The 27,924-nt window shown below is 50.8% G+C and overlaps 1 protein-coding gene across 5 annotated transcripts; it reads right to left on the bottom strand.

Moving 5' to 3' along the window:
• Positions 1-314: 314 nt before the first annotated feature.
• PPCDC (phosphopantothenoylcysteine decarboxylase) lies at positions 315-27,924 on the bottom strand. 5 transcript variants are annotated; one of them, XM_030457239.1, is made up of 6 exons: positions 27,750-27,924; positions 26,807-26,973; positions 23,081-23,176; positions 21,674-21,802; positions 18,889-19,057; positions 315-444 (listed from the first exon to the last, which is right to left on the bottom strand). In XM_030457239.1, exons 1-6 carry the CDS (start codon positions 27,850-27,852, stop codon positions 401-403), a joined length of 708 nt encoding a protein of 235 aa, XP_030313099.1. In that variant the 5' UTR covers positions 27,853-27,924; the 3' UTR covers positions 315-400. The 5 variants fall into 5 exon arrangements, with proteins under 5 accessions (XP_030313099.1, XP_030313098.1, XP_030313102.1 ...); XM_030457238.1 differs by lacking the exon at positions 315-444 and adding an exon at positions 11,786-12,345; XM_030457242.1 differs by lacking the exons at positions 315-444; positions 27,750-27,924 and adding exons at positions 11,786-12,345; positions 27,622-27,739.

The raw sequence follows: 27,924 nt of genomic DNA, 5'->3' as shown, positions 1-27,924 counted from the left end.
CTTTGATGGTCCCCAAGCCTCTCATTAGAAGGTGATGAGGGAAGGTGTGGGAACCCCTGGGGTGTTTGGGAGGGCTGAGTAGGTGCCTGGGGGCTCAGGGGTGCTCACCTGACCCGGGTGCTGGGATCCCTCGGGAGGGACAGGATGTGTCCTGCTTCTGCCCAGGTGACTGGAAAATACCCTGGGCTGGGACAGAGGTGACACAGAGCTGTCACACCTCTCCAAGGGCTGAGCCTGGCCTCCTGTCCCCACTCCCATGGCTCCACATCTCTGAAATGCTCCATTTTGCCTCTGTGTGTTTGAGCAGTTTTTAGGGAGTTTGCTCTTCCAGCCAGGAAGGGCAGGCCCAGGTGTTTGGTGCCCATAAAAAGCAAACATCTGTTTGGCAAACACAGCAAAGTCATTTACCACCTCCAGATCTGCCCATGGAGCCATCCTCAGCACCTGGAAAGGAAAAAAAAATATAAAATACAAAATGAGTGAAGCTGCTGGCTGTGCCTGCAGCAGCATTTCGGGATGCAGATCCCAAAGTGGGGCTTCAGGACATTTTCCAGCAGGATATGGGACAGCAGGTCCCATCAGCTTGGAAGTTCAAGCTCTCCTTCTCTGGGATGGGGACTTTATGGCTCCCATGCTGGCTCCCAGGCTCCCTCAGCAGAGCTTTTCTTGCCAAAGCCCTCAGACCAAGTGGCCAGAAGGGAGGTGCTGGTGGGATAAGGGCAGATTGAGCACCCTGGGCACTGGAGAGGAATCTTGGAGAAGCCTTGGAGAGATGGTGCACACCCAGCCCCTGCTTCCTGGCAGAGCCACTCCTGGTCACCAGAAGGACACCAGGTCTCCCCCCAGCACCCATGGGTGCCATGATGCCACCTGGGATGGGGACCTTCATGGACACAAACCCTAAGTTTGTCCCCAGGCAATGAGTGGGCTGGGCTTGCCTTATGTGGCACAGCAGCTCCTGGGCCTTCCAGACCTTCCAGCACTTGGCTGGCAGTGTACACACAGCCCAGCTCAGGGAAATCCTGGCTGAGCTCTCCCTGTTCTCCAGGGTCACAAATCCCACCACTTTCCCCACAAAGCCCATCACTGGCAGAAGAGCTACACTCAGTGCATGGTTCCACCAGCTCTCTAGGAGGTGATTCCCATCCCAGGTGCCAACCCTGGGTTCCCTGGGACCTTCCAGCCCCAACAAAACCTTTCATCCCAAGCCATGATGATTTTTTTTCTCGAGAAGGCTCCAATGCCCAGCACAGCAGTGGATGTCCCACCACCTTCACCTCCACTTCATGACACACATTTTCCTTCAACACCCTGAAGCAAGGTGACAAATTTCCCCATGGCCTTGGGTCCTCCCATCACACCTCAGGGCAGCCATCAGCTCAGAGCCTTCCTGAGTGGTCATTCTGACCTTCTGCAGGGTCAGGGGGATGGGTGGCCATGAACTGCTGGCTTTGCCTCCCAGGGGTTGGGGACAGCTTGGGGAGGCAACACAGGATGCCCCATGGCCAACTCTGTGCCCATATGGACCAAAGCTTGGCAACACCACCACTAGGAATGGGATGGTCATAGGATGGTGCCATGCCAAATATTTCCATCATTTTTCTCCCAAATCCCCAGACTAGGGAAATTGGGGAGCTCCTCCTCCAAGCCTCCTGGCAACACCCCTTGGTTCCAGCCCTGAGAAGCACTTTTGGAATCCAGCAGCAAAAAGAAATCCCAGAGGATAAAGCACTAAACTGCTCCCAGGGACAACCCTCAGTCTGAATGAAGACTTTGATGGGAGGAAAGAGGGCAGAAGAGGTGGCCACGTGTGGCTGGTGGGGCCGGGGGAGCAGAGGTTGAGCAAGAGGCGTCTGCAGGGAAAGGAGATTGAGAAACGGACCCATTGCAAAAAATGGACCCAAAACGACACGAAAAAAACACCAAAACCCCCCTGTTTGTGCAGTGACACCCATCAGCTCCTCCCAAACCCCCGTGGCTGAGCCACCAGCATAGGCAGAGGAGCAGGCAGGAATCTTCCCACCCTTCACCTTCCTCATTTTTGGGAGGCTCTGCCCATGCCAGCTCATCCTGGGCATGATCCCCCCCTGGTATCAGCCCCCAGCACCCTGAGGGAAATCAGGATCTGCTGGCTCCACGCCTGGGGCAGGGGGGTGAGAGGTCCCCCCAAACCACACAAGTGCTCCCCAAGGTGGAGGCAGAGGGACCATCTGCTGCCAGACACATCTGCTGCTGCAGCTGCACCTGGGTAGGATGTCCTGGAAAGGGCAATATGAACATAAAAAGAGAGAAAACCAAGAGAAGAGGTGTGAGAGGAGCCTTGCACTTTGCCAGAGGTTTCCAAAGCCCTTTCTTTCTGGAGCTGCAGTGGAATAAAACTGATTTTCCTCCATAGCTTTGTGAAGATGGAGACCAGGGGGGAGGGAAAAACCTTACCACATGCTTGGGAAAAACCCACCCCATAACCACGATGGTTTGCATCCCATTCTCTGCTGGGCCTGGGACAATGCTCAGGAGAGAGGGATCCATCTCCATCACCTCTGGTGGCCAGAACGGACCCTGCTCCTCTTTTCCACCAGCCTGTCCAACTCGGAAGGGACCTCATCTGGACCTTCCCACCAGGCTAAATCCATCTCTGGCTCCGAAGGGGGCTCTGAAGGGATTCAGTGATGCTGGGAAGGGTTCCTGAGGAAGCAGCAGGGCTGAGCAGGGGAATCCAAGGAGCTGGAGCTGAAGGAGCCTCCCCCGGCTGGGACGCGGCTGGCCAGGATTTTCAGCAGGTGAGTGAGCAAGAAAAGCAAACATTAGCAAAGAGCTCCTGAGTCGTGTAAACAAACAACCAATTAAAAGATGAAATAAATCTCCCAGGTACATAACCTTTCTATTTAAACACCGGACAGGCCTGGGAGAGCTCCAGAGCACCTGACCCAGCAACACCTCTGATCTGTGTCCCCAGCTCCCAGGGGATGAAAGCTGCTGAGTTTCAGGAAGTGGCTTTGCCTTTTCTGCCATTCCCCTCCCACCTCTCACCCCCCCTTAATTATATTTTTCTTTCTTTCTGGCATTGGTTTAACTCAGAGGGAAAGCCCCCACCCCCTTTCCGTCTCTATCCCCCTACCCTGTGCTGGACCTGGCAGGTCACTGCCTCTCTCCTTCCCCAGCTGGGTTTCTTCACCTCTGGAACAGGACTGGCTGCACCGACCTGTTCATTATGGGATTAAAGGCTGGAATAAGGGAAAGGCAGGGGCCAGACTAACCCAGCAGCCTCAAGGGAGGAGTGGGAAGGGAAAAGCAAGGCTTTAAGTGGAGGGCAGACGTCCCCGTGGAAAGTTCAAGATGAGGTTTGCCAGGGATGAGGATGCTCCTTCCATGGCAGGACAGGCCCTGGGCATTTTAAAGTCAGGAATTCTAAAGTAAGCTAAAAATAACTGTTATACGTGGCAAGAATATAGATTTGTGTGCATGTGTGTGTGTGTTTGGGAAATCTCTGCCTTAAAGATTCAGGGTGGTTTGGCTTTCATGCCTTACACTACCAGGACAGAGTGAGCCAGGAGCTCAGGAAAAACCAGCATCAGGAAAAACCCCACGGAAAAGCAGTGTATTTTGCAAAACTGGATGTCAGGCAGGGCAAGCTGGGAGCACAAATCTATGGCTGTGACATCCTGGAGCATCCTCACCCCTCCTCATCACCCTGTCCCCATCCATGCCTACTGAGGAGCCTGCAAACAGCTCCCGGGACCAAACAAACATCATTGGCTTAGTTGGTAGCCCAAGGTGATGCTTAGTAGCCACATGCTGGGAGGTGAGGGGTAGGGTCCAGGCTCAGGGCTTCTGACACTACTCTAGGTCTTCTCCAGGCAGCTGCTTTGCTGGTTCAGGACAGGGGGAACTCACCCAGCTTCAGCATAGCCTCTAATCCAAGGTTTGACTTTAAGCTCAGGCTTGGGTCCCACAGGCTTCACCCCAGTCAGAAAACAGCCAAATATCCCAGTGGGATGATGCCTGAGTAACAAAACCCCGAGGGATGGATGTCCCAGAGCACCCTGCTCAGCCCGGCCATCACACCTCCAGCCCTTCATGAAACACCTGGGAGCAGGGAGATGGAGTCTGCCTAAAACAAAACCCCTCCTTAGGGATGTCCAGCAGAACCCCCTCAGCCCCACCATGGCAGGGATGCCCCCAAAACCCCAGGCCCACCCACACTAGGGAGAAACTTATGAGCAGAGACCAAAGGAGGGAGGAAAAATAAAGCAAAGCCGAGAAAACCTGTCCAGAAAAGGAAGTGAAAGCCCCAGAGATAGCACTGCCCCTCTCACACATCCTGCCTTTCAGTAATCACAGCCACTTTCACTTCTCCTTTTCCCCTCTGCCTGCTTCCCCTACTGGTGGGTTTTGGTTCCTCCCCACTCCCCCACCACCTCCCTTCTTTGGAGACCAAACCTTCCAGCTTTTATTTCCAGTTTCTAAGCCTCAGGGGAGGAGCTGGTTCCCGTGTCTCTGCCCAGCTCCTGAGCCACTGTCCCTTCCAAGGAACTGGGAATGTGGTGGGATGGGGATGTCTTTTCCTGCTTTCCTTTTTCCAGGTCCTGTGTCTTTTCCAGCTTGGAAGGATGCTGGGTGAGGGGAGGAAGAGAGGGATGAGAAATCAGAAGCAGAGCAGATGTTGGAGAGCTCTTTGGCTTTCACCAGATCTTGGACTTTGACTCCCATCAAAGCTCCAATAAATATAATTATTCTGTTATAATTAGTGTTGGTGCTGTTATTATCTTAAGAATTGGTGAACAAAGCTGGAGCTGGAGGGAAGCACGGGGCTTTGTTCTGCTTTTTGCTAATTTTAGTGCCAACCCATGCAGAGGTTGGCCAAGGGTCAATATTGACTTTCTGCTGAAGCAACTGGGAGGGTTCATGGACTGGAGGTGTCTGGGTGCTCCCAGCCTCACCCTGCCCCCACCTTTTACCCTGGTTGGGAAAATCCTCCCATTTAAAGGCAATTTCTTATCAATGCAAAAATGCTGCTGTGAATAGCATCCCCCCTGAGGCATCTGAGTGCTTGGCAGCCCCATTCCGGAGCTGAAATTCTCTCCAGCACCACAACCCAGGCCTTTATCAGCCAGCATCACCCTCACCACGCTGTGCAGCCAAATTTTGCTGCCTTCCCAAAGAAGCCACATCTGCCAGGGGTCGATATATGTGGGGAAACCAAAAACCAGCCCAGGCAGCTTCAGGTCAGGGCTTTCCCCAGCCAGCAGAGCCAGGGGATGAGGAGGGGATGATGCTTTCCTTTCATGCAAGACCTCACAGCCACCAGGAGCTGGGATTGCTCCCAGATCCAGCACCAGCTCCTTACCCTTGGGAGAAGGAGTGCAGAGGTCTGGGGGGGGCAGGAGACTACAAATCACAAATGATTCTGTTACAAAACCTCCCCCATTCCACTGCCCCATGCCTGTGGCTTCAGAGCTGCTGCAGGACCAGAGCTGAGCAGAGTTTTCCTGCAGGGTGGATGCCTCAATAGCTGCATTTCCAACTCTTTTTTAAGGCACGTTACAATCTTCACCCCATTTTACGACTGATTCCCCCTCCCAGGGCTTCTGCCAGCTGCAGGCTGGGCTCTCCACCGGCCACATTCCTTTGGCTTGACGTGGCTTTTCTTTCTTCCCCCATCCTTATCATGCTCGAATTCCTGAATCATGTTTCTCCAAAGCCATAAACCACCCCAGCGACCTGTTTAAAATCAAGCAAGACACAAAGCAGAGCCAGGCACGGGAGTTTTGGGCTTCTCTGGGAGGCTGGGGAAAGGCTCTTCCAGCCGTGCGAGGAGCCCTGCAAAAAGAAAATCCTTTCACAAAGCTTTTCTTGCTGCTCTTGGTCTTGCCAAGGCCCTGAGTTCTGCGTTGCCTGGGTGCAGTGGTGGTGGCAGGAAGATGGGGCTGATGCTGCCTGCCTCAGCATGCTCACCTCTGCCAGAGGGAGGATGCTGGGGAGGGTTCCAGTTACCCCAGTATCAGCAGGGATGGCCCCTGGTCTGCTCATCCCTCCACAACCCAGGATCTGGCACCAGCAATCCATCACTTGCTGGAGGCTGTGGGGTAAGAGAACACGAGGCTCTCCCAGCTTTCAGACTGGGGACCAAAAACCCCAAACGGGGTGAGAACTACCCGGGAACAAGCACCCCATCAGGTCCTTTCTCTCCCCCACTCCATGCATCGCTGAGCATCTTCATCCCCCTGGATGATTCCCAACAAGTACCAAAACCCTGAGCACACAGCCCCTGGGGAATTCAAGCTTCTAATTAAGCTCAATTACTCCTGGAAACAGTTTTTAAACTCTCCAAGGAGGCTGCTGGCCAGGGCAAGAGCCCTGCACCTTTGAGTTTTAATTGCGAGGCTGTCACCACTGAAGCCAAACTACCAGGGGTGCTGGTGCCAAGGAGTCTGTGCTGGGTGCTGTGGGTCCTTCAGCACCCTCCTTATCGCAGATCAGGGCAGCTGGGCTGCTCCCTAAGATCTCCCAAATCAGGAGGGCTGGAGAGGCAGAAAAACTGATAAGAGATGGAAAGCAAAACCAGCAGGGCTGGGGAGCGCCGTGATCCCTTTGGATCCTTCCTTCCAGCTTTGCCTGCAGGAGAAGCACCAGATGCCCAAGGAGGGAAGGAGCAGGAGCCTCGATGACCCAGCAGAAAGGAAACCAAATAAAAAAATCTTCAACCATCTCCCCAGTGCTGGCCCCAGGGATCCCCAGGGCTGCTGACATCGCCTGCTGGGCCACAGGACCCGCTGAATGTCAACAGAAAGTGGCTCCTGGGCTGGAGGATTGGCAACTACACCGGGTTTAGCTGGGCTGCTGTTTTGGTTTTTTGTTTGTTTGTTTGTGGGGTTGTTTTTTGGGGGGGTTTCGTTTTGTTTTGTTTTTTTAACGAGTTTTTCTGTGATCTCCTTCAGGGTACATTTAGCTGCTGGGGAGCCAGGGGCATCATCCCCCTGCTCAGATCTGATCCCACCCCATGGAGCTCAGCACTGCCATGTGCCTGTGCCAGGGAGGGAGAACAGGGGGAAAGGGTCTGCAAAGGCACCAGCTCACCAATGAGCAGCTTAAAATCAAATAGATATCATTTTATAGTGGCCTCTCTCTCTCCCCCTGCGGTGTTTTCACCCCCTGGTCCTGCTGCAGGCTTTATGGACTGGCTTGAGCTGGAGAGGATAAACTCCAAAGCCAGCTTTCTGTAACACAAAGAGCTGGATCAGCAGTTCCTCTGCTGGCAGCAGGGATCAGGAGCCCAGGAACTCCTTTTTCTATTAAAAATGCACTTGCCCATCACTCAAAGAAGAGTTCTGAGTCGCTGGGCTGGGCAGGGGGTGCAGAGCAGGGCTGGGGAACCTCACAGCTCAGCAGGGTCCAGCTTTGCAGGAGTGTCACTGCTCCTCCAGCCCTACAACCTCCAGATAACCTGCAACTCGTCCTGCAATCCCCACGTAAACCTTTTAGAAGGAAGACTTCTTTCTCAGGGCTTGGTTTGGGTGTTTTTAATTCTGCCAGAGAAGGGGAGAGAGCCCCCCTGGCTGGACACTCCCAGGGTCTCACTCCCACCACCAATTCATCACCTGGGAGGCACCACCCTCCCAGCAGTCACCTCTTTGGTTGGTTGGTTGCTTTGTTTCTTTTTGTTTGGTTGGTTTGGGGGCTTTGTTGGTCTGTTTTGTTTTGTTGGGGGGTTTTGTTGTTTGTTGTGTGGGTTTTTGGGGGGTTTTTTGGTTGGTTTTTTTGGTTTTTTTAAACGAGTTTTTCTGTGATCTTCTTCAGGGGCCATTAGCCCTGCCAAAGGGACAGGACCTCCCCTACACTTGACCACAGAGAAACCAACTCCCAACCAAAGCCCTGTGCTGCAGAGCACCATGAAGCTTCCTCCTCCTCAACTCCCTGAAGCCCAGGGAAGGGAACACATAGTTTGGGATCAGGGAGACACCATGGAGCCCAGGCAAGATGAGGAAAGGGGGAGGGTTGCTGCCTTAGCTGAGCTTTTGTCCCAGCTGTAATTGCTCCCAAACCAGTGCTGAGAGAAAGAGTTTTAAGCATCATGAATGAAATCACCAGCCAGCATGTCCAGGGATGCTGTCCCGGCCATCAGAGAGCTCCATGGGAAAGCAAAACCAAAAATGAGCATGGGGGGCTGAAAAAGTAGAGCTGAAAGAAAAGAAAAAGCAGGCAGAGAGCATCTCCAGCTCCCCCCAAGAAACCTGAAACACAACCAAACTGCAAGGGATGGAGGTGTCAGTCTGGCTGCCTGGAGGAAGCCATCCCACCCCATCCCACCCCATCCCAGTGCTGACTCATTGATCCTGCCCAAAGCCCTGGCTTTGGATGCAATTGGAACTGTGTCCCAACCCGACCTTTGTCACCTGTCAGCCACCTCAAGCCATCCCCAGCAGTGGGGCTTTTGTATCAATAAACATATGGCTACTTCCCTCTTATAAGTGAAGTGCATCCCTGCATCCACAAGGCTGGAAATGTGGTCAGGATGGAGAGGTTGTTCAGGGAAGCAGGGAGTGAAGAATGGAGTGGTGGTCCTGGGTGAGGAAGCCTTAAGAGCACCTAAAAGTCCCACAAAGGGAGGCCAGACAAAGGTGAGTTTAACATCGCTGATTAGAAGAGTAATTTTCAACCCCATTTAGTTGCAAAACTTAAATGATGAAATCAAGTGAGGCACAGAACAAAAGGAGGGACTAAGTGATAACATCCCAACGCCCCGGGCAGAATTAACACACAATGTGACATAGGCTGGGACATGCATCAGCTGCAAAACAAAACCTTGCCCTGAGGGAAGAGATGACAAAGGTGAAATCCTCCTGTGCCAGGCCTCAAAAAAAGAGAGATGGCCTCTTCCTCCCTCCTGAGCCAAAAAACCCCAGTGCTGTCTGGGAGGGAACTGGGCCTTAAAGTGGAGGCTCAGCAGTCTTGATGTTCCAGATGTTTGGATTCCAGTGGATCCTCAAGGACAGTTTTTAACTCAGGCTGCACTTACTGAACTCTTGCAGCCTCATCCCCCCCCCCAGGATGTGAAAGTCCTGTTATCCAGATAGTATTCTGATGAGAGAGCTTCCCCTGAGAAGGTGGGGGAAGGGGCAGCAGGGGTATGACAAGCACCAGATGAAGCAGAAATTGGAATTCCAGCTGGAGAATGTCAGGGACCAAAATAAAGAAGTGAAATTCTGCTCCAGGAAGAAGGGCCGATGGAAAATGGCAATGTGAGGCTGCTGCATCAGAGATTACCACGGGTAAAAGGGTGAAGGCAGTGCTCAAGTAGGAGAAATAAGGGCAGTGGTTTTGGCAGCACAAGATGGAGCAAAAATCCTATCTGTAGACTCTGATGTTCCATGGGCTGGTGCCAGGGCTCTGCCAATGGGAAATCTTGGATTGGAAAGTAAACAGATCCCAAGTTTGGAGATCCAAGGATTGGCAAGTAATCCCAGCTGGAGCCAGGCAACCACCTTTCAGGATGGGTAAAAGCTCACCCTCCATCCATGACATCTGCTCACTGCCTCAAGCTTCATCCTAGAGAGGCCTTGTCCCCAAGTCCCTTCCTGAAGGACCAGGAGCCCTCCCCCTGCTCCTCCTTCTGCCTCACCCTCCCTGCCCAGCTGGAAGCTGCTCTGGCTCCCACAAGGAATGGAACTTTATCTCCTTTTTGCCCCGCAGGAAAGGTGCTTTGGCACTGGGTTTATCTCAACCTGAAACGCTAATGACCCCTCCTCCAATTAGAGATCACAGCAATTATGCAGAGGATCTGGTGCCTGGGTCCACCACAAAGGAGTTTTCTGTAGAGAAACAAGATAAACCAGGTGCCTTGAGTTGCCAAAGAGTGGGTGTGAGTCCACCTGTGCCTGGCTAGGGCAGGCCCCCTATTACCAGGGGGCCAGTAAAGGTGGGACACACACCCACAGAAGGCACCTCAGCTCACTCTGGTGCGAGGCAATGGAGAGGCCAGCAGCTCGTTGAGCCTCTGGAGCAAGAAAGGCTCTTCCCGCTACACTTCTACCCTGGAAGCGCTGTGTGGTGGCTGGAGTCCTGGAAGAGACCAGCAGCTCGTCGAGCTTCAGGGTAGAAGTGTAGCGGGAAGAGCCTTTCTTGCTCCAGAGGCTCGACGAGCTGCTGGCCTCTCCATGCCTCGCACCAGAGTGAGCTGAGGTGCCTTCTGTGGGTGTGTGTCCCACCTTTACTGGCCCCCTGGTAATAGGGGGCCTGCCCTAGCCAGGCACAGGTGGACTCACACCCACTCTTTGGCAACTCGAGGCACCTGGTTTATCTTGTTTCTCTACAGTTTTCCCTCTGGGTTTTCCAGCTCAAGTGCTCTTCCCACTCCCCCAGGTTCTGCTCAGGGGGACATTTCTATTGCTGCCCTGTAAATCTGCAGGACAAAGGATTTACTCCTTTTGTTCTGGAATCTCCAAGTTCTTTGCAAGCCTTAATTTAACCCTCTGTATTTTCAGTATTTTCATCCTTTCTTTCTGCCTTACAGGTCACCTCCAACACTGGTGTCAGCTCCCTGTGCTACCAGGTGACCCACCCCAAGGTCTGGAGCTGAACATGCCACCTTACTGCTGAATTATCTGAGCCTGCAGCATTCCTGCCCTCTTCCCAGTGCCAGAAGACAGCCAAGTCCTGCCAGAGTTTCTGTAGCTGCTGGAGCCAGCAAACCAGGCTTGTAACAGATAAACAGCCTTATCGAGGACATGGTGTTTGGAGCTGGTATGAGGAGCACTCTTGTCAGATTTTCTGCATTGCCAAGTCAGAGATTAGGGAGAAGGAAAAGCAGTTCCAAGCAGGCTTGATATCCACTGCAGAGCCCCAAGGCCACGTCGCAGCTGCCACCCCTGAAGACGTATTTCTGGGGAAGGAGGAGAGATAAGGCTCAGCACACAACTCGAGGGGACCAAGAGGCATCTCTTCTCTTGCCTGCACAAAGCTTGGGGTAAGATCCCCTGACAAGAGGGCACTTTTCACCACGCTAAGGACACAGGCAAACCATGCAGGTTGCACCACAAAGGCTTCACTGCCAAGATGCAAAGTTCATGGCCAAGGAACCACTCCAGCCACCAGCTCTGCTCGTACAAGGATCCTTCTGATTCCATCCCCAGAAGCCCTGAACTTCCAGCTCTGTCAGTGGAAGAGACAAAACTGAGAAAGCTGGGAGGTTTTTATCTGTGTGGGATAGATAAGGAAAGCAAACATATCCTGATAACCTCTTCCCTCCTGTCTGAAGGTTGTCCCCACAGGCAGGATGCACATTCCATACCAAAGGCCTCACATTTGACTGGGTTTGTCTAGTTAAAAATAAACTCTGTGGGTCAGCAGTGCTGTCTGACAGCCTCTGGTTTGCCCCTGTTCCCCTCAGCAGCAGGATGGTGCTTCCAACACAAGGCTGGGCTGGGAGAGCCCTGGTTGCTCTGGCCCACAGTATCACTGAATTGCCCATGGTTTTTTTTTTCCATTTCCAAGCCAAAAATGACTGTCAGAGGCAAAGTTTGACTTCACTCCCTTGGGAAACACCCAGCCTGGCTTTCCACCATGGCCCAGTCTGTTTGTTTCCTGACAGGAGCACCCAAACAGGTGCCAGGTGTCATTTTGGTTCACCTGCATCCCTACCCAGTCACCAGATAGAAAAGGGCAAGAGCTGAGCTTCTTGCTATCATTTTCCCCTCTCTGATAAAACCAGCATGCAGATGCAATGATTTACACGGTGGTGTTAGGCACAAACCCCTCCTTCAGCAGCTATGGGAAACTGGTTTTCAGGGCAGAATCAAAGGGTCTTTTTTTATTAAATTTCTGGGGAGAAAAAGCTTTTTGGACAGTGATTGATGCTGGGAAGGTGAAGCCAGCAGAGCTATGGATCAAGCTATGGATCAGGGATGTCCCCACCCTGACAGGCTGGAAGGGGCTCACATCATCCCCATCACCAGGACTTTCTGGCAGCCCCTGGGGGAAACACTGGGCCAGGCTCCTCAGGAAAGAGCACACGTGGAACAGCCAGAACGTTACTCCTTCTCTGTGAGGTACCACAGAGGCTTCCCACACTAAAGCAGCACGTTCTGGGCTCTGGTTTGCAGTGATGTGCCACATTTCAGTTTGGCACCAGGTGGAACACAACCGTCTCACTCCTCCGGCTGCAGAGCGCTCTGGGGACCTGTGCCACCTCGACCCAGCTTCCTGTTGAGTTTGGCTCCAAACCATCAGGGAGGCAAACAAACACAATCCACGTGCCCAACCATCAGCTCTGCATTGGCAAGTCCCGTTCCTCAAGGATCCTTTTCACCCTCTCCACAATGGTCCACACTTCTGCCATGGCACCGCGACCTGCAGGGTAAGCACACACGCTGAAATCCGGGTCCCAGCACCTCCCTTCTCCACTGAGGAAAAGTGACATGGGAATGACATCCAGTGGCAGCACAGCTCACCAGGTGTCCCCAGGGGTGTCCCTGCGGCTTGCCTGGCAGAAACCAGCAGTGAAGGCCAAGGGATCTGCTCAGCTCACCTGGTTCTGCAGGGATGTGAGAAGAGTGGGGCTTGTAAGTCAGAGGTTTAAAGAGGAGCACAAACTCCTCAGACAGTCAGTGGAGGGAGGAAGGCAGGAACCCCCAAAAGACAGCTCAGGTGACCTTAATAAGTACTTGGTGTTGTGAATCATCTCCAGAGGTGTCTGCATCTCACCCTTAATCACAAAGGCAATTATTACCTTAGCTCACACTGCCTTGGGGGCAAGCGTGGAAAAGTGCCCCAAAAGTGTGTGGGTAGCGAAGTACCCTGCTCCCCCCTGTCCCCCCAGGGTGAACACTCTGTGTCTTCAGAAACTTCTTGAAAGAGCCTTTGCCAATCAAAAAGGCCTCCTGAATTGGTCCCATTCCCACACCTCTGCAGTTAAACCCACATCAGAAGAAGCTGTCCTGGATTTGCACCTGCTTGAACCTTGGGAGTAATTCTTGGAGAAGGCTGAGTGCTGGGCAGAGAAAAATATCAGAGTTTTTCCCTTTGCACTGCTTTGTTGCCAGATGAACATCTAATCTACACTGTGGTGTTGCTTCCCTCTGAAGAACTTTTCAAACTCAAGGCCAGAGATCACTGAATCATCTCGTCCAGCCTCAGGTACTCAGAACTCAGTCCACTCACTCCTGAAATTTGCTTGGAGCTGAGGAAAAAGACATCTCCCACCAGCACCTGTCTCCATTGGGAGACTGAAAAAAATGGAGCCTCTACTGATTGCTTGTACTGCTGGCTAATTGCTCCAATGATTTAAAATACATGCCTTGTTGGTCATCAGAAATTAGTTTTGGATGGGCTTCTTTTCCTCTTTTTCTGGTTTGAAGCATCTTAAGGACAAGCCTCAGGCAGATTTAGGCCCTTCTTGTCTCCCAGCCTTGAGGAGAGGAGCTGCAACTGACAGGTCCTGTTAAACAAGAGAAATTCCCTGACTGCCTCTGCACGTTTTGGCAGAGCTACACTCCTCAAGAACATTTCCAAGTCCTGCCTTTGTCCTTCACCACCCACTTCCTCAACATCTTTGGCAATTCACAGCTGGATTTTTAGGTTTAGCAGAGCCTGGTCTTGCTGGGTCTCAGAGCACAGCTCCTGCCTCCAAGTAGAAATCTTCCCCTTATGCCAGGCTCTAGAAATCCAGCCGAGGAGGAGGAAGATACTGACACTTTGGAAATGATTTTTCAATGGCAAATTTCTGCAGGCCCATGTATGGCACAACACCTTTCAAAGCTCTCTTTAAAAGGTGGGTATCATCAGGCCAACAGCTGGCAGCTTACACTTAACTATCCAATCAAGGAAACGTTTCAATTGTCAACTCACTTTAATTTGTTATTTTAACTCTTTTAGTTGGACTCTTTGCCTAAAAACAGTCACTTCCTAAGGAAGAAAAATGAATCAGGTAAAGCTTGTAATGCAGAAGTGGCAGTGAGGATCTGGCCCCTTCCAGGTGAGGGGAGGAAGATAAACCTCTTTTACAGCAAAACAAACCACAGTGTCAACAGACAAAACTGCTGCAAACTGAATCCCTTTTCTTTTGCACCAGATGTGTGAGCTTTGCTGCCTGCTGCTTGGGTGGGAGCTGGGCAAGAAACCCACAAAACCAGAATTAGTGTGGAAGAAGAGGACTTGGGGTGAAAGGCCTGAAAAAAGAGGAGAGGAGAGGAGAGGAGAGGAGAGGAGAGGAGAGGAGAGGAGAGGAGAGGAGAGGAGAGGAGAGGAGAGGAGAGGAGAGGAGAGGAGAGGAGAGGAGAGGAGAGGAGAGGAGAGGAGAGGAGAGGAGAGGAGAGGAGAGGAGAGGAGAAGAGAAGAGAAGAGAAGAGAAGAGAAGAGAAGAGAAGAGAAGAGAAGAGAAGAGAAGAGAAGAGAAGAGAAGAGAAGAGAAGAGAAGAGAAGAGAAGAGAAGAGAAGAGAAGAGAAGAGAAGAGAAGAGAAGAAGAGAGGAAGAGAAGGCCAGTGGTAGAGACTGTCTTGGGTCTTCAGAGACCTGCAGTCCATTACTGCTGGGCTGGTCAGGCTTGGGATAAGGGTTAATTTTCCTCCCAGGCTTGGACAATCGGCCCAAGTTGCCTTGTATGGAAATAGTAACAATAATCCAAACTGTGTCCTGGTATATCAAAATTAATTGACATTGCATCCTTGTATTAATCATTAAAGCCATAATTTATAAGAAATAATTGACTTGATGCTTTGAAAGAGAGGATGTTGAAGAAACCCTGCCAGCCACACCCTGGACTCTGGCCCCGTCCTGCTCATGGTTGGTCAGGAGATGACCCAGATGTTTCTGCAAAGTCAATATGCAAAGTCCTCCTGACCTGCAGGCTGCTTGGTCTGTAAGGCTGGACTTTGGATGGGGACTTCCCAGGGACTTTGGGTGCCTCCCCTGGGGTGGAAACCCCTTGTAGGATTTCCCCACTTCCCAGGAAGGACTCTCCAGATCCTCGCTGCAACCGGGGCTCCCCAGGGACTGGGGATCTGGTGATGGGAATGTCTGGCAGTGGGGATGGAGCTCTCTGCATCACTCTCCTTTCTCTTAGTGGTAATGATTTGATGCATTAGTCTGTTTTCCATTTGTTCTGTATTTTTCTTCTTTGGTTGCACCGTTCAGTTATCCCCAGTGAAACACCTCTGCTCTTTGCACTCTGGTGTCCATGTTTCATTACCATCCTCATTTGGCAAAAAGCATAAATTGGTGTCAGAAGTGGGTTAAGATAAAAATGACACTATTTAAAGCTAAAGGCAATGAGTCAATTCTTCCCCATGTTCCCAGTTGGGAAGAAACTTCCTGTATTTTGCTGCCCCAGGAGTGGGATAAAGTCAGAGCACTGTGTGAGCAATGGGAGAGCTGGCTGAAGGGAGCTGAACCACTGGATATCCTGAATTGTATGACAAAGATATCTGCAAATTTGGGCAAAGGAGGATGGATTTTATTGACTGCATACAGGAAACAACACCAGAGGGAAGAGAGATTGTTGTTGGAGTGTCCCCAGATGGAATGAGAGATCTGTGATTTGCAGAACCAAAGAGTGATGTTGCAATGTCAGAATCAGTTGCTCACTGATAAGCTGGATACTTATCAGAGCATGGCAGAGAAAGCTGCAGTGCCAGCAGCACAATAGAAATACAAGAGAAGGTGAGGGAAAGTGAATCACAAGAAGGTGAATGCAGTGATTGTGAAGGCAGGAGTGCAGTGATAGTGATAAATCATGTTTAATGATTAATAATTGACATAATGTTGATTATATTTGATACACAAGACACAATCTCGATTATTTTTGATTCAAGAATTTGTTGCACTTTCCCTTCATCATTTCCCAGAATCAAAATATCATCTATATTGTGATTGATTTATTTGTATGTGAGGAGGCAATTTATTTCATCTAAATGTTCAGCTACAATTCTATAGCAAGTGGTGGGGCTGTGCCAGCACCCCTGAGGCAATCTGGTAAAGGTGTTCTGCTGGCCCTGCCAGGTGGAAGCAAACTGGTCCCAGTGCCCTTCCACAACTGGGATTGTAAAAAATGAATTGGCCAAATCTACTGCAGCATACCAAATTCCTGAATGCTTCTGAGCTATTTCTGTTAAAGTGACAGTGTCTGGCATGGCTGCTGTGAGCAGTGGCATCTGCTGATTTAGTTCCCTAAAATCCACCCTCATTCTCTCTCCAGGACCCAGCATTTTTCTTAATGGGCCACCATGGGATTGTTCCAAGACTTTAAAACTCCTGCTTCTAATAAATCTTTAGTTGTCTATCTCTTCATGTCCTCCTGGAATTCTATACTGTTTCATTGTGACTAATGTGGTTGCAGCTGGGATCTTTTGCCTCCATCAGCAAAACACCCAGCAGGCCATGGTTGGAATTTGTTCTGTACACAGTGTGGATAAGGCAGAGATGTTCCTGTTCCTGCTGATCCCACTCATCCAAGGCCTTTTCTGCTCCTCACCCCACCACTCAGCAGCCTGGGGGTGCACAAAGAGTTTGGAAGGGACCCAGCTGGGACAGTTGACCTCAGCTGAGCAAAGGGAGAGCCCAGACACCACGCTCAGCACAAAAACTGGGGGCAGGCTGGTGGGGGGACACTGCTCAGGGACTGGCTGGGCATCAGTCAGGTGGTGCTGAGCAGCTTTTTCCCTTTTCCTCACTTGCCTTTCTTGAGTTTTATTTCTGTTGGCTTCCTGTTCATTCCCATTTGTTATTATTAACTCAATTATTAAACTGTTTTTATCTCACCTCACAGGTTTTCTCACTTTTACCCTCCTGATTCCCTCCCTCATCCCACTGAGGATGATGGGGTTAAACCACAACTGCTCCACCATCATTTTCCTAGAGGCTGCCAGGGAAATCCTGGCATTTGCCAACAGGAAAGTCTCGTTGTGAACTGACTCACAAACAGAAGTGGAGTCAGATGTGGCTACTACTGCCCCAGCTGCCCCTTCCAGCTCCTTCAGGAGTTTATTCCTGCAGCAGAGAGAGGGGAGGGAGCTGAGTGTGAGGCAGCTCCCAGCTGACTGCTGGGGTAATTAACTCTTCATCAGCCCCAGCTTGCTTTGCCATTCTGAGCTGCAAACCACAGCAATTCACTCAGGTGCTGCTTCTCATGTGCCTCACCCATCCCTGAGCATGGGCAGCAACCCCCAGAGCAGCAGGAGGGGGGAAACTCATCCAACTTTAAGCCATCTGCACTGGGAGTCAACTCAGGAGGCCCTTGTGCTCCTCAGACCCCTGCCTGTGCAACAGGGATGACAAGAAGGCAGCTCTGCCTCAGGGGCAGGAGCTGCAGCTATGAGGAGGCACTCAGCTGCTTCCTGCAGGAAGAGAGATCCCAAATTTGTACTGAGGAAGGGGAGGGAAAACATAAAGGACAAAGAAGCTGCCCCAGATGGCCTCTCTATTGCTGCCAAAATGACCTCTTTTGGGCATCTTCCCTTAGTAACAATTATAAGTACATCAGAAATGTGATGTAATCCAAGTCTAAGATCCCAGCAGAAGAAGAATTGTCCAGGGTATTTCAGCTGCTGCTCCAGTGACCTAACTGCAAGGATTTCTTAGTCTTCAGCTCCAAGAAACCTCTCCAGAAGCTCTCTCATCTACCTAAGAATTCAGAAACTAAGCAAGCCCTAGGAGTTCACCATGAAGAATATTTTAATGACCTGTCTGCCCTGCTCACTGTCTCTTTAACTCTCTCTATCAGAGTGATTAAAATCATGATAGATCTGAGCTTATTTAAAGAAAACATGTACACTGCTGTGCAAGTAATAATATTTGCTATCATGGCTAGAACTGGGTGGTATTTTATAGACAATTTGCCTTAAAAAATGTAGATAAAAAAGCAAATCCATTCATCTAAATTGCTTGGGTAAAAATCCTTCTCCACACCTCCCAAAAGCCAAAACACCTTAATTTAAGGCATTTCCTAAAATATGAAGAATACTTTAATGACCTGTCTGCCCTGCTGTCTATTTAACTCTCTCTGTTAGAGTGATTAAAATCCTGATAGAGTTGAGTTTATTTAAAGAAAACATGTACACTGCTGTGCAAGTAATAATACTTGCTATCATGGCTAGAACTGGGTGGTATTTTATAGACAATTTGCCTAAGAAAATGTAGATAAAAAAGCAAATCCATTCATCTAAACTGCTTGGGTAAAAATCCTTCTCCACACCTCTCAAAAGCCGAAATACCTTAATTTAAAGCATCTCCTAAAATATGAATAAGGCCATTTTAATAGTAACCCTTGTCTTTTGAAGTCTTTTGAAACCAACTGTGGCAACTTCACCTGCTGCCCTGCCTCCCTACACAGACAAGTCTGATGGCAAAACCTCAAATCAAAACTCAGCTGAGAAGCTGCAAAGTAACCCAGGCAACAAACAACAACAAACCTGCAGTGTACACCCAGCCATACCCACATCTGCAGAGCTTTTCTTCTCAGTGTTTGCTCTTAGGGATAAGATATTATCCCTGTGTTAAAGATGAGGAACTGAGGGGTGGTGAAAACAGCCCCCAGTCACAGAAGAGGGCAGGGTCAGGACACCCAAAGGTGCTAAGGCTCACCACAAAGCCTTCCTTCCCTTTCATCTACTCTTTTCTTGACTGGGTATTTCTTTTACAGATCTGGCCTATCCAATGGCTCATTTGGAAGCCTGGCCTGGCTGGTCTCTTCAGATTACTTAAAATTAATGAACAAGAACAGCAGAGATCAGCTAGCACAGGGCAAAGCTTCTGTTTGTTTGTGTAAACCCTGGCAGGGAGAACATGTTCTCTGCAGCCCAACCTCTTGAAGGCCACACAGCCAAAGGATGCAGAGCAAAAGGCTCCCTTCAGGGTCAGAGCAGCAGGAAACCAGTCAGAAGCCATGCCACAGGACTGACCTTCATCTCCACACACAAGTTTCTTCACCACGCAGGGGACCTCGATGTAGCCAAAGCCTTTCAGCTGCTCCACCTGCTGAGCTGTGAGGGGATGTTCCCACATGGCTGTGTTCATAGCTGGGCAGAAGAGCAGAGGTTTCCTCAAATCCCAAGCACGGATGACACAAGTCTGCAAGAGAAGCCAAGAGATTCAGCTCAGCTGGGCTGGCTTTCCTCATCCCTTCCCAGTGCTTTGCTCTGCATAAGCATTTTCCCAGCCTGGCTGTCACTAGATGGCCAGAAGCCTCAGGGTGTCAGTGCAGCTGGACAAACCACAGGGCTGCTAAGTGATCTGTATCACATTCCAGCAGAGCTCAGCTCTGACAGGCAAAAGAAGGATGAGGGAGGCTGCAAAGAGGAGAGATCCCATCCCACCCTGGCTTGGCACCAGCTCAGTCACTGGAGCAAGCTGAGCTGGAACACCACTGGGTGCAGACTGCCAGCCCCTATGGGAGACCAAGAGAGATGAGGGGAGGCCACAGATCAGATCAGCTCCAGAGAAATCCCCAAGGAACACTTCAGATAAGCCAGCTGCAGAGCTAAACACAAAATGTTGGCAAGTGAGTATTTTTGCAGTGATGTGGCAAGGGGATCCATAACTCCTCATGCAGGAAACGTGGCTGCTTCCAGGATACAGAAGATAACATGAACACATCTGGGCTGTTGCAGATTGCAAACCATCTAGCAGCTCCTGCATGCTACATCATATCTGACTCCCCAGTAACAGAGAGCTTCCAGATAACCCATTAGCACCTTATCTCCTCAAAAAGGTAACTGCTGGTTGCCCTTAACACAATCACCCTGCTTTCCTTAGGCCTGGCACCACTTAAATCATGCAAAGGGAGCTTCCCAGGGAGCAGCAGCCCCTGCTGCAGGGTCTCTGCTCAAGTGGTAGAGCACTTACAAGAACCCTGCCCATCCTTTTTCTTGCCCTGTGATTTGAACCCTTCCCAGCACAGGAAAGTCTGCTAGAATCTGTTCTAACTTGCCAACCAACACCTCCAGCACTTGCTCTCCTCTGTTGGAGTTACCTCCACGAGGCTCACCAAAAAAACCTGGCAGGAGTTTGTGAAGACACCACGTGTACCTGCCATCCTTCCTCAGCTGTGCCCTCTGCTACCACCACCACACCTATGTCCCAAGAGGACCCAGAGGGACCAGGCTCTGCTTGTCCCTCCCACAGCTCTGGCTGGCTGCTCTCAGATCTCCAGAGATCTGCTGACACAAACCAGGGCTGTGGCTCTGGGTCTGCTTTGGTCATTTACAGACCCTCCCTCTTGCCTGAAGATGGTCAGGCAGGGCTCCCTGGCCAAAGCTGATGTGCTGCCCCCCTGCATCACCCTTCAGGGATGCAACACAGCAACACCTTCAGCTCTGCAGCTTCCTGGCAGATCTTCTGGGTGGTGGCTAAACTTAGGGCTTCTCCCAATGAAGAACAAATGTCTGGACACAAAGCTTTAAGCCCTGCAGAAGGTCCCCACTGTCCAACAGAGAAGCACACCTCTCTTCCCATGTGTTTTCTGATCAGCCTTTGAGCCAGAGCACCTTTACTACCAGAAAAACGAGCCTGAGCAAGCCAAATCCCCTGTAGCTGAAACTGGAAGGTACACGTGAGAGTGTTTGAATTTCTGTGTAGTTAGGTGAGGGAGGCAGCAGGAAGTAAACAGCTTTATCTGATCTCACAGGTGTCTTTCCAGATTGAATCTAAAAAAAGCAGAGGGGAACTCAAAAGCAAGTGCCTGTGTGTGTGTGTGTGTGTGTGTGTATGTGTATGTGTGAACAGGGACAGGAAACAATGAGAGAGACTGCCCAAGCTGAGGAATGATAAGGGGTACAGGTCGGGGAAGGGCAGAAGGAATCTTGAGAAGGAACAGTGGAACCATCCTGGAGGAAGAGAAGCAGAACACACCAATCTCACCAGGCTGCAGGGTGCTGCAGAAGCTCAAGACTTTCCATGCAAGAAAGGTCAGACAAGCTGTGAGAGCACTCCCAGGCAGAGCTGTGGTCACTCACTGATGCAAACACTTTGAAATACAAAATATGTCTCTCAAACCAGTATTTTTTCTGCTCTTTTTAAAATATACCAAACATTCTCAATTAACAGATTTTGTCCCCAAACTTAACTAGCTTCTGGTTTGTGTCATGCTTGACAGGCACCTAAAGATAAGACTGCTTATCAGGTCGCCTCCTGGTACACGGGCCTGACAAAGATAATAAATTTAGCAAGGTAACAAGGACTGAAAAATAATAATAAATAAAAGAGAAGTTCTTAGGATGGCAAAATCTGTTTTATCTTTAGCAAGTCTGTGTGCCAGTGATTTATGAAAAGACAGAACCCCTTCTGCTGGATAAAAACTCCAAGAGAAAAAGGAGAAGGTGTGGCTCTTCTTCCCCTCCTTCTCTCTCGCCACTTCGGCTACGGGACAGCAACAGCGGAGGAAAGGGAAAGGGGAGAACATCAACCCCCCCCAGAGAGCAGGATCCTGGATGGTGATAAAATCTTAATTGCTCCCTCGTTTTCTTTTCTTTTCTTAACAACTCTTCTCTCCAAAGTAACAAATCGTGTTTACCCTTTCTTAACAGTGATATTTTGTTTCCCTTTTCCTAAAATAAATCCTTGTAACTTGCTTAAGTTTCAAAACGCACCAGGGTGCGATTTCCATGGTTTTCTCTGAGTAGTGGCTGCATTTTCCTCATAATCAAAATATTAAAATAATAACTCGGATCACGACACTCACTCACTCACCAGCAGGTTGTCACAGATGCCATTGGCCAGCTTGGCCAGGGTGTTTGCATCCAGAGGTGCCACCACCATGAGGTCAGCCCAGCGCCTCAGCTCGATGTGCAGCACTGGGTCTGAGCGACCTTTCCAGAGCTGTGGGGGACAAAGAGCAGGTCACCAAACCCTCAAAGGGAACGTGGGGAGCTCCAGGCACTTCATCCATTCCACATTTGTCCACACCGAGTAGATCTGAGGGGAAAGAATCACTCTCACATCAGGCAAGATGTGACAACATGAGGAGTCAGCCTAAGCCAAGGGGCCACTTGCTTCCTCTCTTGGCTCTAAGTGAATATTTCTGCTGCCACTGAAGCTCTGAGCTGCTCAAGAGGGCCCTGGTCTTGTCTTAAGAGTGCAATTAACTGGGAAAGTGTTGAGAGAAGCAGCAAAGAGCATCAAGTGCTTCATCCCCAGAGGACACACACAGCCACAGGCCAGCGAGAGGTGCAGCAGGGTCACAAACTGTTCCTCCTCTGAGTCACTGGAAACCACAACAAAAAGGCAGCGTCCGGAAACCTGGTGCTCCCTGACACCTTTCCCAGATCCTGCACCCACTTCTGGCTTTCCTAGAAGCACCAAAAGCTGTACTTTTATTTTCAGAGCAAAACATTTCCCAAAGAGATGCTCAGCAGGCTTAGTTCCCAGCCTTCTCTCAGAGCAGGCATGTTGTAGGTGCTGCAGTGTGGGAGCAGACCTCAAAGCCTGACCCACTCCTCTTCTATCCCCACACTGGGGGTTCCTCAGGAAGAACTGCAGCAGGCAGCAGATCTCCACCCATCTGCTAGACCAGCCAGAAAGCTCTGTGGCCATTTCCTCTCTCCAAAAAAAAGCAATGCTCAGCAGTGAGTGTAGTAAATCCCCTCATCCTCAGATGGGTACTGCAAAGCTGAGAGAAAATGTACAGAAAAAAAAACCTGCTGACATTGACACAATGAACCTCTCCACAGTCAGGGACTCTCAAAAACTGTCAGCAAAATTACAGTCATGAGAAAAAAGCCATTTTCTCAAGCCCCTCTAGGGCCTGAAGATGTTGGCAGTCCTGTCAAGGAGAATTCAGCTGCTGCCTCGGTGACAACTATGACCAGACACCCTCACTGTGTCTCTGCAGTGGCTTTCCTGACATTTCCTGATGCTCCTCTGAGAACCCAGGGGCTGAGAGCCCACTTCTACCCTCACTGCCTGCTGCAAGCTTGCAAGGGAGGGGCAGAATCCTCCCAGGCAGTCAGGGCAGCCTTTCTTTTCATCCTCAGATGCAGCACAGTTAAAACCACCTTCTTTGAAAGCCATATTCCAAAGAAGATGTTACTAAAATAAAGAAGAGAGTCTTGGCCAAGGATAAAAAATGCTTGCAATGCAGCTTGGAGGAACACTTGCCTGCCATTCATCTTCATCACTGTAGAGGGTGACAGGGATCTCCTGGGCATTGTAGAAATGCTTTGCTCTCTCTGTAGTAACCACCTTCACCTCGAGCTGATTGGGAAAGAAAAAGACAGACAGACCAGGGTTAGAGTTGAGGACAATCCCAGGAAGAGGAGGAATGCCCCAGCTCTGGAAAGCTGTGTGGATTCCTGAGGACTTTTCCCTACTGTGCACAAGTGCATAACTGCACCTATGTAGGGCTGAAAGACCCCCCCCTTGCAGGAGCCAGAGATTCCTTTCAGGACACCCTAAAGCAGGCAGAGGCTTGGTCACCACCTCCCAAACACCTTTCCACAGCCAGGTGACAGCAGGGACAGCCCCGAGGACAGAGCAGCTCAGAACAGATGCAGTTCTGCACCCAACTTCAAAAGAACCTGGATGAAGCAGCAAACCCAAGCTCTGGGGAAGATGCCCTTGAATCTCAGCCCCCAGTAGGAGAGCCTTGGGATCCCCAGAGGGGGAATGTCCCCACCCAGGGAGCTGGCAGGATCACTGTCCCCACCCTGGGACCCAAGAGGAAGCTCCCTGATGAGAGGAAGCCCAGTGCTGAGTGCTCACAGGTCCTGCTGAGGGAGGAGCTGGCTGGCTGGGCTCAGCACCACCAGCTGGGAGCAAGCCCAGGGAGGGAGGGTGCCAAGCAGAGCCCTAAGGTGGGAGATGCACCTCTGGAAGTAAAAAATAACCCTTTTCCTTATCCTTGGCCACTTTCAAGCACAGCCTGCTCCCAGTAGTTCACTGTGTGGTTCTGTCAGCCCAACAGAGAGCCAGGGGGGAAACCAGCCTCACCAACATCTCCTTCCTGCTGGAGAACTGTGGCCTGAGGTACAAAAGGGATGAAGCCCCTGGTCTGTGCCCTCCTGCCTCCAGGAAGCCACCTTCAGCAGCAGCAGCTGAGGTGACAAAACATCTCAACCTGTCCCCCCAGTGTTATCTGTCTGACTGGAAATGGAGCAGTGGGGATTATCTGCACCCTACCTGAGCAGAAGAACTGCTGGGAGCAGTGGAAAATCCCAGCCTGTGTGTGGCCTGTGGGAATTTTCCCAGTTTCCCAAAGGGAAATGGGCTAAGGAAGCTGCACACCACACTGGTACTTGGTGCTTTGACTCTTTGCCTCTTCCAAACTTCTGCTCTTTTCCAAGCAAGCCTCCTTTGGGCTCACAACTGTGCTCCTGGTGCTTTTGAGTGTGAAGGTGATAGTGAGAGCACCCAGCAGTAGGGTTTCACCTCACAGGAAGCTGCCTGGAGCCCAGCAGAGGTGCTGATGTCACTCCCTGCCACACCATGGCCTTCAAGGAGGTGTTAACCCTGCAGCCTGCCCGAGATGGTATCTTTGGTGATTTGAAAGAGCACTGTTGAGTTGAAGAGGAGATGCCTGCTCTCTAGAATGGTGCCAACGGGCCAGGTCTGCACAACAAGTCTGCTGCAGTCATGTTTGCTAGTGGTATTTTTATTTTACAGAACTTTGAGGTGATCCAGCTCTACCTACCTCAAGTACTGAAGCAAACCCACTGCAAGCCAGAGCACAGCAGAGAGCTATGTTCAAGGACCAGAGAGCTGTGTTCAAGGGTGGTGGCTTCACCACTCCCCCAAGAAAGCTGCTCTGTTAGTTAAATATTCCCCCTAATTAAGGTTTTCTGCTGGGGTGGGCTCCTGCATCCCTTGTTCTGAGCAAGTCCTTCCAGCTATGTTGGAAAGAGATCAGTGTTCTCCAGATCTCTTTAGCCTACAGAGTTTGTTCCTTTCTGTTTACCTGGCACACCCTCTGTTTGCCTGTGGTTATATCTCTGCTTACACAGTCAAGTCAGTGTAGCCACACTCCAGCTCCTGTGCTGGAGACACTTCAGACTCCTTGGAATTCTTTCCCTTGGACCATATTTCAGCCAACTCTCCAGAATAAACTGTGTGTGGCTAAACTGCTCTCCTGTGTCTATGTGATGTTGTTGGGCTGAGCTAAAAGATTCTGATGTCACAGTTCTTTCTGCTTGGGGTTTAAGGGGAGTGTATGAATTTTCTTTTTCTTTTTTTTTTTCATACTTTCCCAGTTTTGACAGCAAAATCTGCACAGCAGCCCAGAGGAAACCCTGCAGCTCCAAGGCCAAGATATTTCTCCTTTAGAAAAGCTTGCAGTTTCCTTTCTTTATGACTAACCCATAGGATTTTTGCCTCTGTATTCCTGCCAGGCCACTCAGAACTCCAAGGGCTCAGCCTGAGACAAGGTGAGTGAGTCTGGCACAGCCACAGGAGTTGTCTCTGCACCCCACAACACCAGGTGCAGGGGTAACAACCTGCCAGGCACCAGGTGCTGCCCTACAGATTTCCTAAACCTTCAGAGGTGAAGCAAAAGGCAGTAAGATGCAGCCACATCCATTATCCCTCTCAAGGAGATGTTTCATGAGTGCAAAATCACACTGTCAAGTTGTTCACTGAGCACCACTTTAGCCAAAACACCAATTTAAACAAACCATGCTGCTCTCAAGCCTCTGACCCCACCTCCCTTGGTATCAAACTTCCCTCTGCTCCTGCCCTGCACCCACCAACAACCTTTTAAAGTTATGTTCTGCCAGTAAAGAAATGGATGCAACAGGCTTTTGCAAGGACAGACTCAGTGGGAGAGTTTTGCTGACTCAGCAGGCCTTGAGATGACAGCAGGAAGGAGTAAATGAATAATTTTAATCAGCAAATTAAGTACCAAACACTCCTCGACTTTTGCTTTTTATGCAAGTAAAGGAAGCCCAGAACCAGTGGGTCCCAAAGCCTGCACCAGATGTCACAGAACCTGCAGGCCCTCACAGGGAAATTATGTCCAACCACCCAGAGGTTTTAATTACAAATCAAATGCTCAGGGAGAAGGAACACACACGTTTGCCCTGGATCCCTGCCGTGGATCATTCCCATTCTTCCTGTCACCCTGGTTCCAAGCACCACGGGACAACAGCAAAGTCAGTCCCAGAGCCAGAGGATCAGAGGATTTGTGTTCCTGGCTCTGGGACAATCTTTGCCCTCTCAGACCAGACCAGACCTTCTGGCCTCACTCATCATTTTAGCTCAATTTATAATAATTGAGGCCCCTCTTTGCACCAGCAGCTCACCACATCCTCAGTGCCCTCTCCAGCTGGGACAGCAGCATCAGAGACACTTCCCAGTTCCTCTGGGATTATCTCCCAAACCACCCAAAGCAACGGATCTGACCAACCTACCCAGAAATGTGAGTGCAGCCTCTTGCTCCTGCCTCACTCCACTGCTCCCAAACAGATGCTCCATTTCTTCAAAACTCAAGGGCTCTGTGGTTTCCTCCAGCTTTCCTCTGAAGCAAAGAAACAGCATATTTCCCTCCCTGATTCGAGGCAGCAGTGGCCTCTGCCGGGCACCTCTAGGAACCTCTCGTTCAAAAAAAAAAAAAAAAAAATTAAAAAAATAAATGTTCCTATACTAGGAACAGCCAGTACCCTGGTGGCAAGCTAACTCTTTGGTATAAAAAAAGTATGGAACTACAGGAAAAAGCATGGATCGATTTTTAAGAACAGGAGGATCCCTCTGCACAAAAAAAAAAAAAAATAAAATTGTGAAACAGAAGGGCTCACAGCCAGCAGGAACTTTTCATTCCAGCAGAAGCCACATAGCTCCCTCCTCCAGAACAGGAGAACACCAACTCTGTACCCCTCTACCCAAGGGTTTACTCACCCCAGGGATTTTCAGCAGCTCCTGGATGAGGAGGGGCAGCTTCAGGGCAGCCACACTCCCTGTCACACCCACCAGGAGATGGGTTGGGGCTGGTGGCCCAGCTGAGGGTTTTTCTGCAGGAAATCCTGGCTCTGGGAGGGGGGAGGACTCCATCCTCCAACCAAACTCTACAAACAGAGAAAAAGAATGATGACACTTGACTAACAGGATGACACCTGAATGACACTGGAGCCCAGCAAGGCTCCAACACCCCCGTGTTCCTGAGGCCACAAAGCCAGAGCAGTTCTGCTGAACAAACACCCCCAGAGCACCTTTGCCAGCACAGCTTCACTTTACTCTTCCCATTTAATTGCAATTTTCTCCCAGAAGGCTAAAACCTGCGTGGGGAAGGCCGGGGAAGTGTTGTGGTAAAGCCCCAACACAGAGATGCCCTTCCCAGGGTTGCAGGTGGCCCAGCGTTGCCCACCCTGACAGATCCCATTTCCCTGCTTTTAACTTAAGGTATCGCCTTATAATATTTGTATATTATTATAAAAATAATTGCTCGGCTAGGAGCACATCACCAGCTTGAGCTGCTCAGCACCGAGCAGCAGAGGTAATCAGAGGAAAAGAAACACACGGGCGCTTCCCCCCGGCTCCAACACCGCTCTGGGCAACCAGCTCAGAGGCCATCAGGAAGCGAGCGCTTTACAGGCTCACTGAGCCACTTCCTCAGCTCTGCAATTCCCCAGCTGGGCTGAACCCAGCACCGGGGGCAGAGAAAAGCACCGAGAAGCCCTGCAGAGCTCCAAGACGTGAACAAGCAGCGTCTCTACCGGGGCAGAGGCACGACGGAGCTGGGTCAGGAGAGCGATAACATCCCCGGGCTCCAGCGGCGGGACCGGCAGGGTCGGGGCCTTCCCTCCCACCCAGCTCCAGGCCCAGGCCCAGGCCCAGGCCTCACCTCGGTGCCGTCGCCTAGCAACGGGGTACGGAACCCGGAAGTGGAGGGGCAGGCTGGGAAATGCCGCCCCGCGCTGATTGGCTGGGGGTGTCATGGCGGACATGGCGCCCACCCGGTACCGGGACCGGGACCGGTCCCGCACTGCCGGGGGCCGAACCGGCTGCGGTTCCGCCGG

The sequence above is a fragment of the Calypte anna genome, chromosome 10, assembly GCF_003957555.1.
Source record: "Calypte anna isolate BGI_N300 chromosome 10, bCalAnn1_v1.p, whole genome shotgun sequence".
Classification (NCBI taxonomy): domain Eukaryota; kingdom Metazoa; phylum Chordata; class Aves; order Apodiformes; family Trochilidae; genus Calypte; species Calypte anna.
Note: the sequence above shows the minus strand (reverse complement) of the source record. Positions and strands in the feature narration are given on the sequence as shown.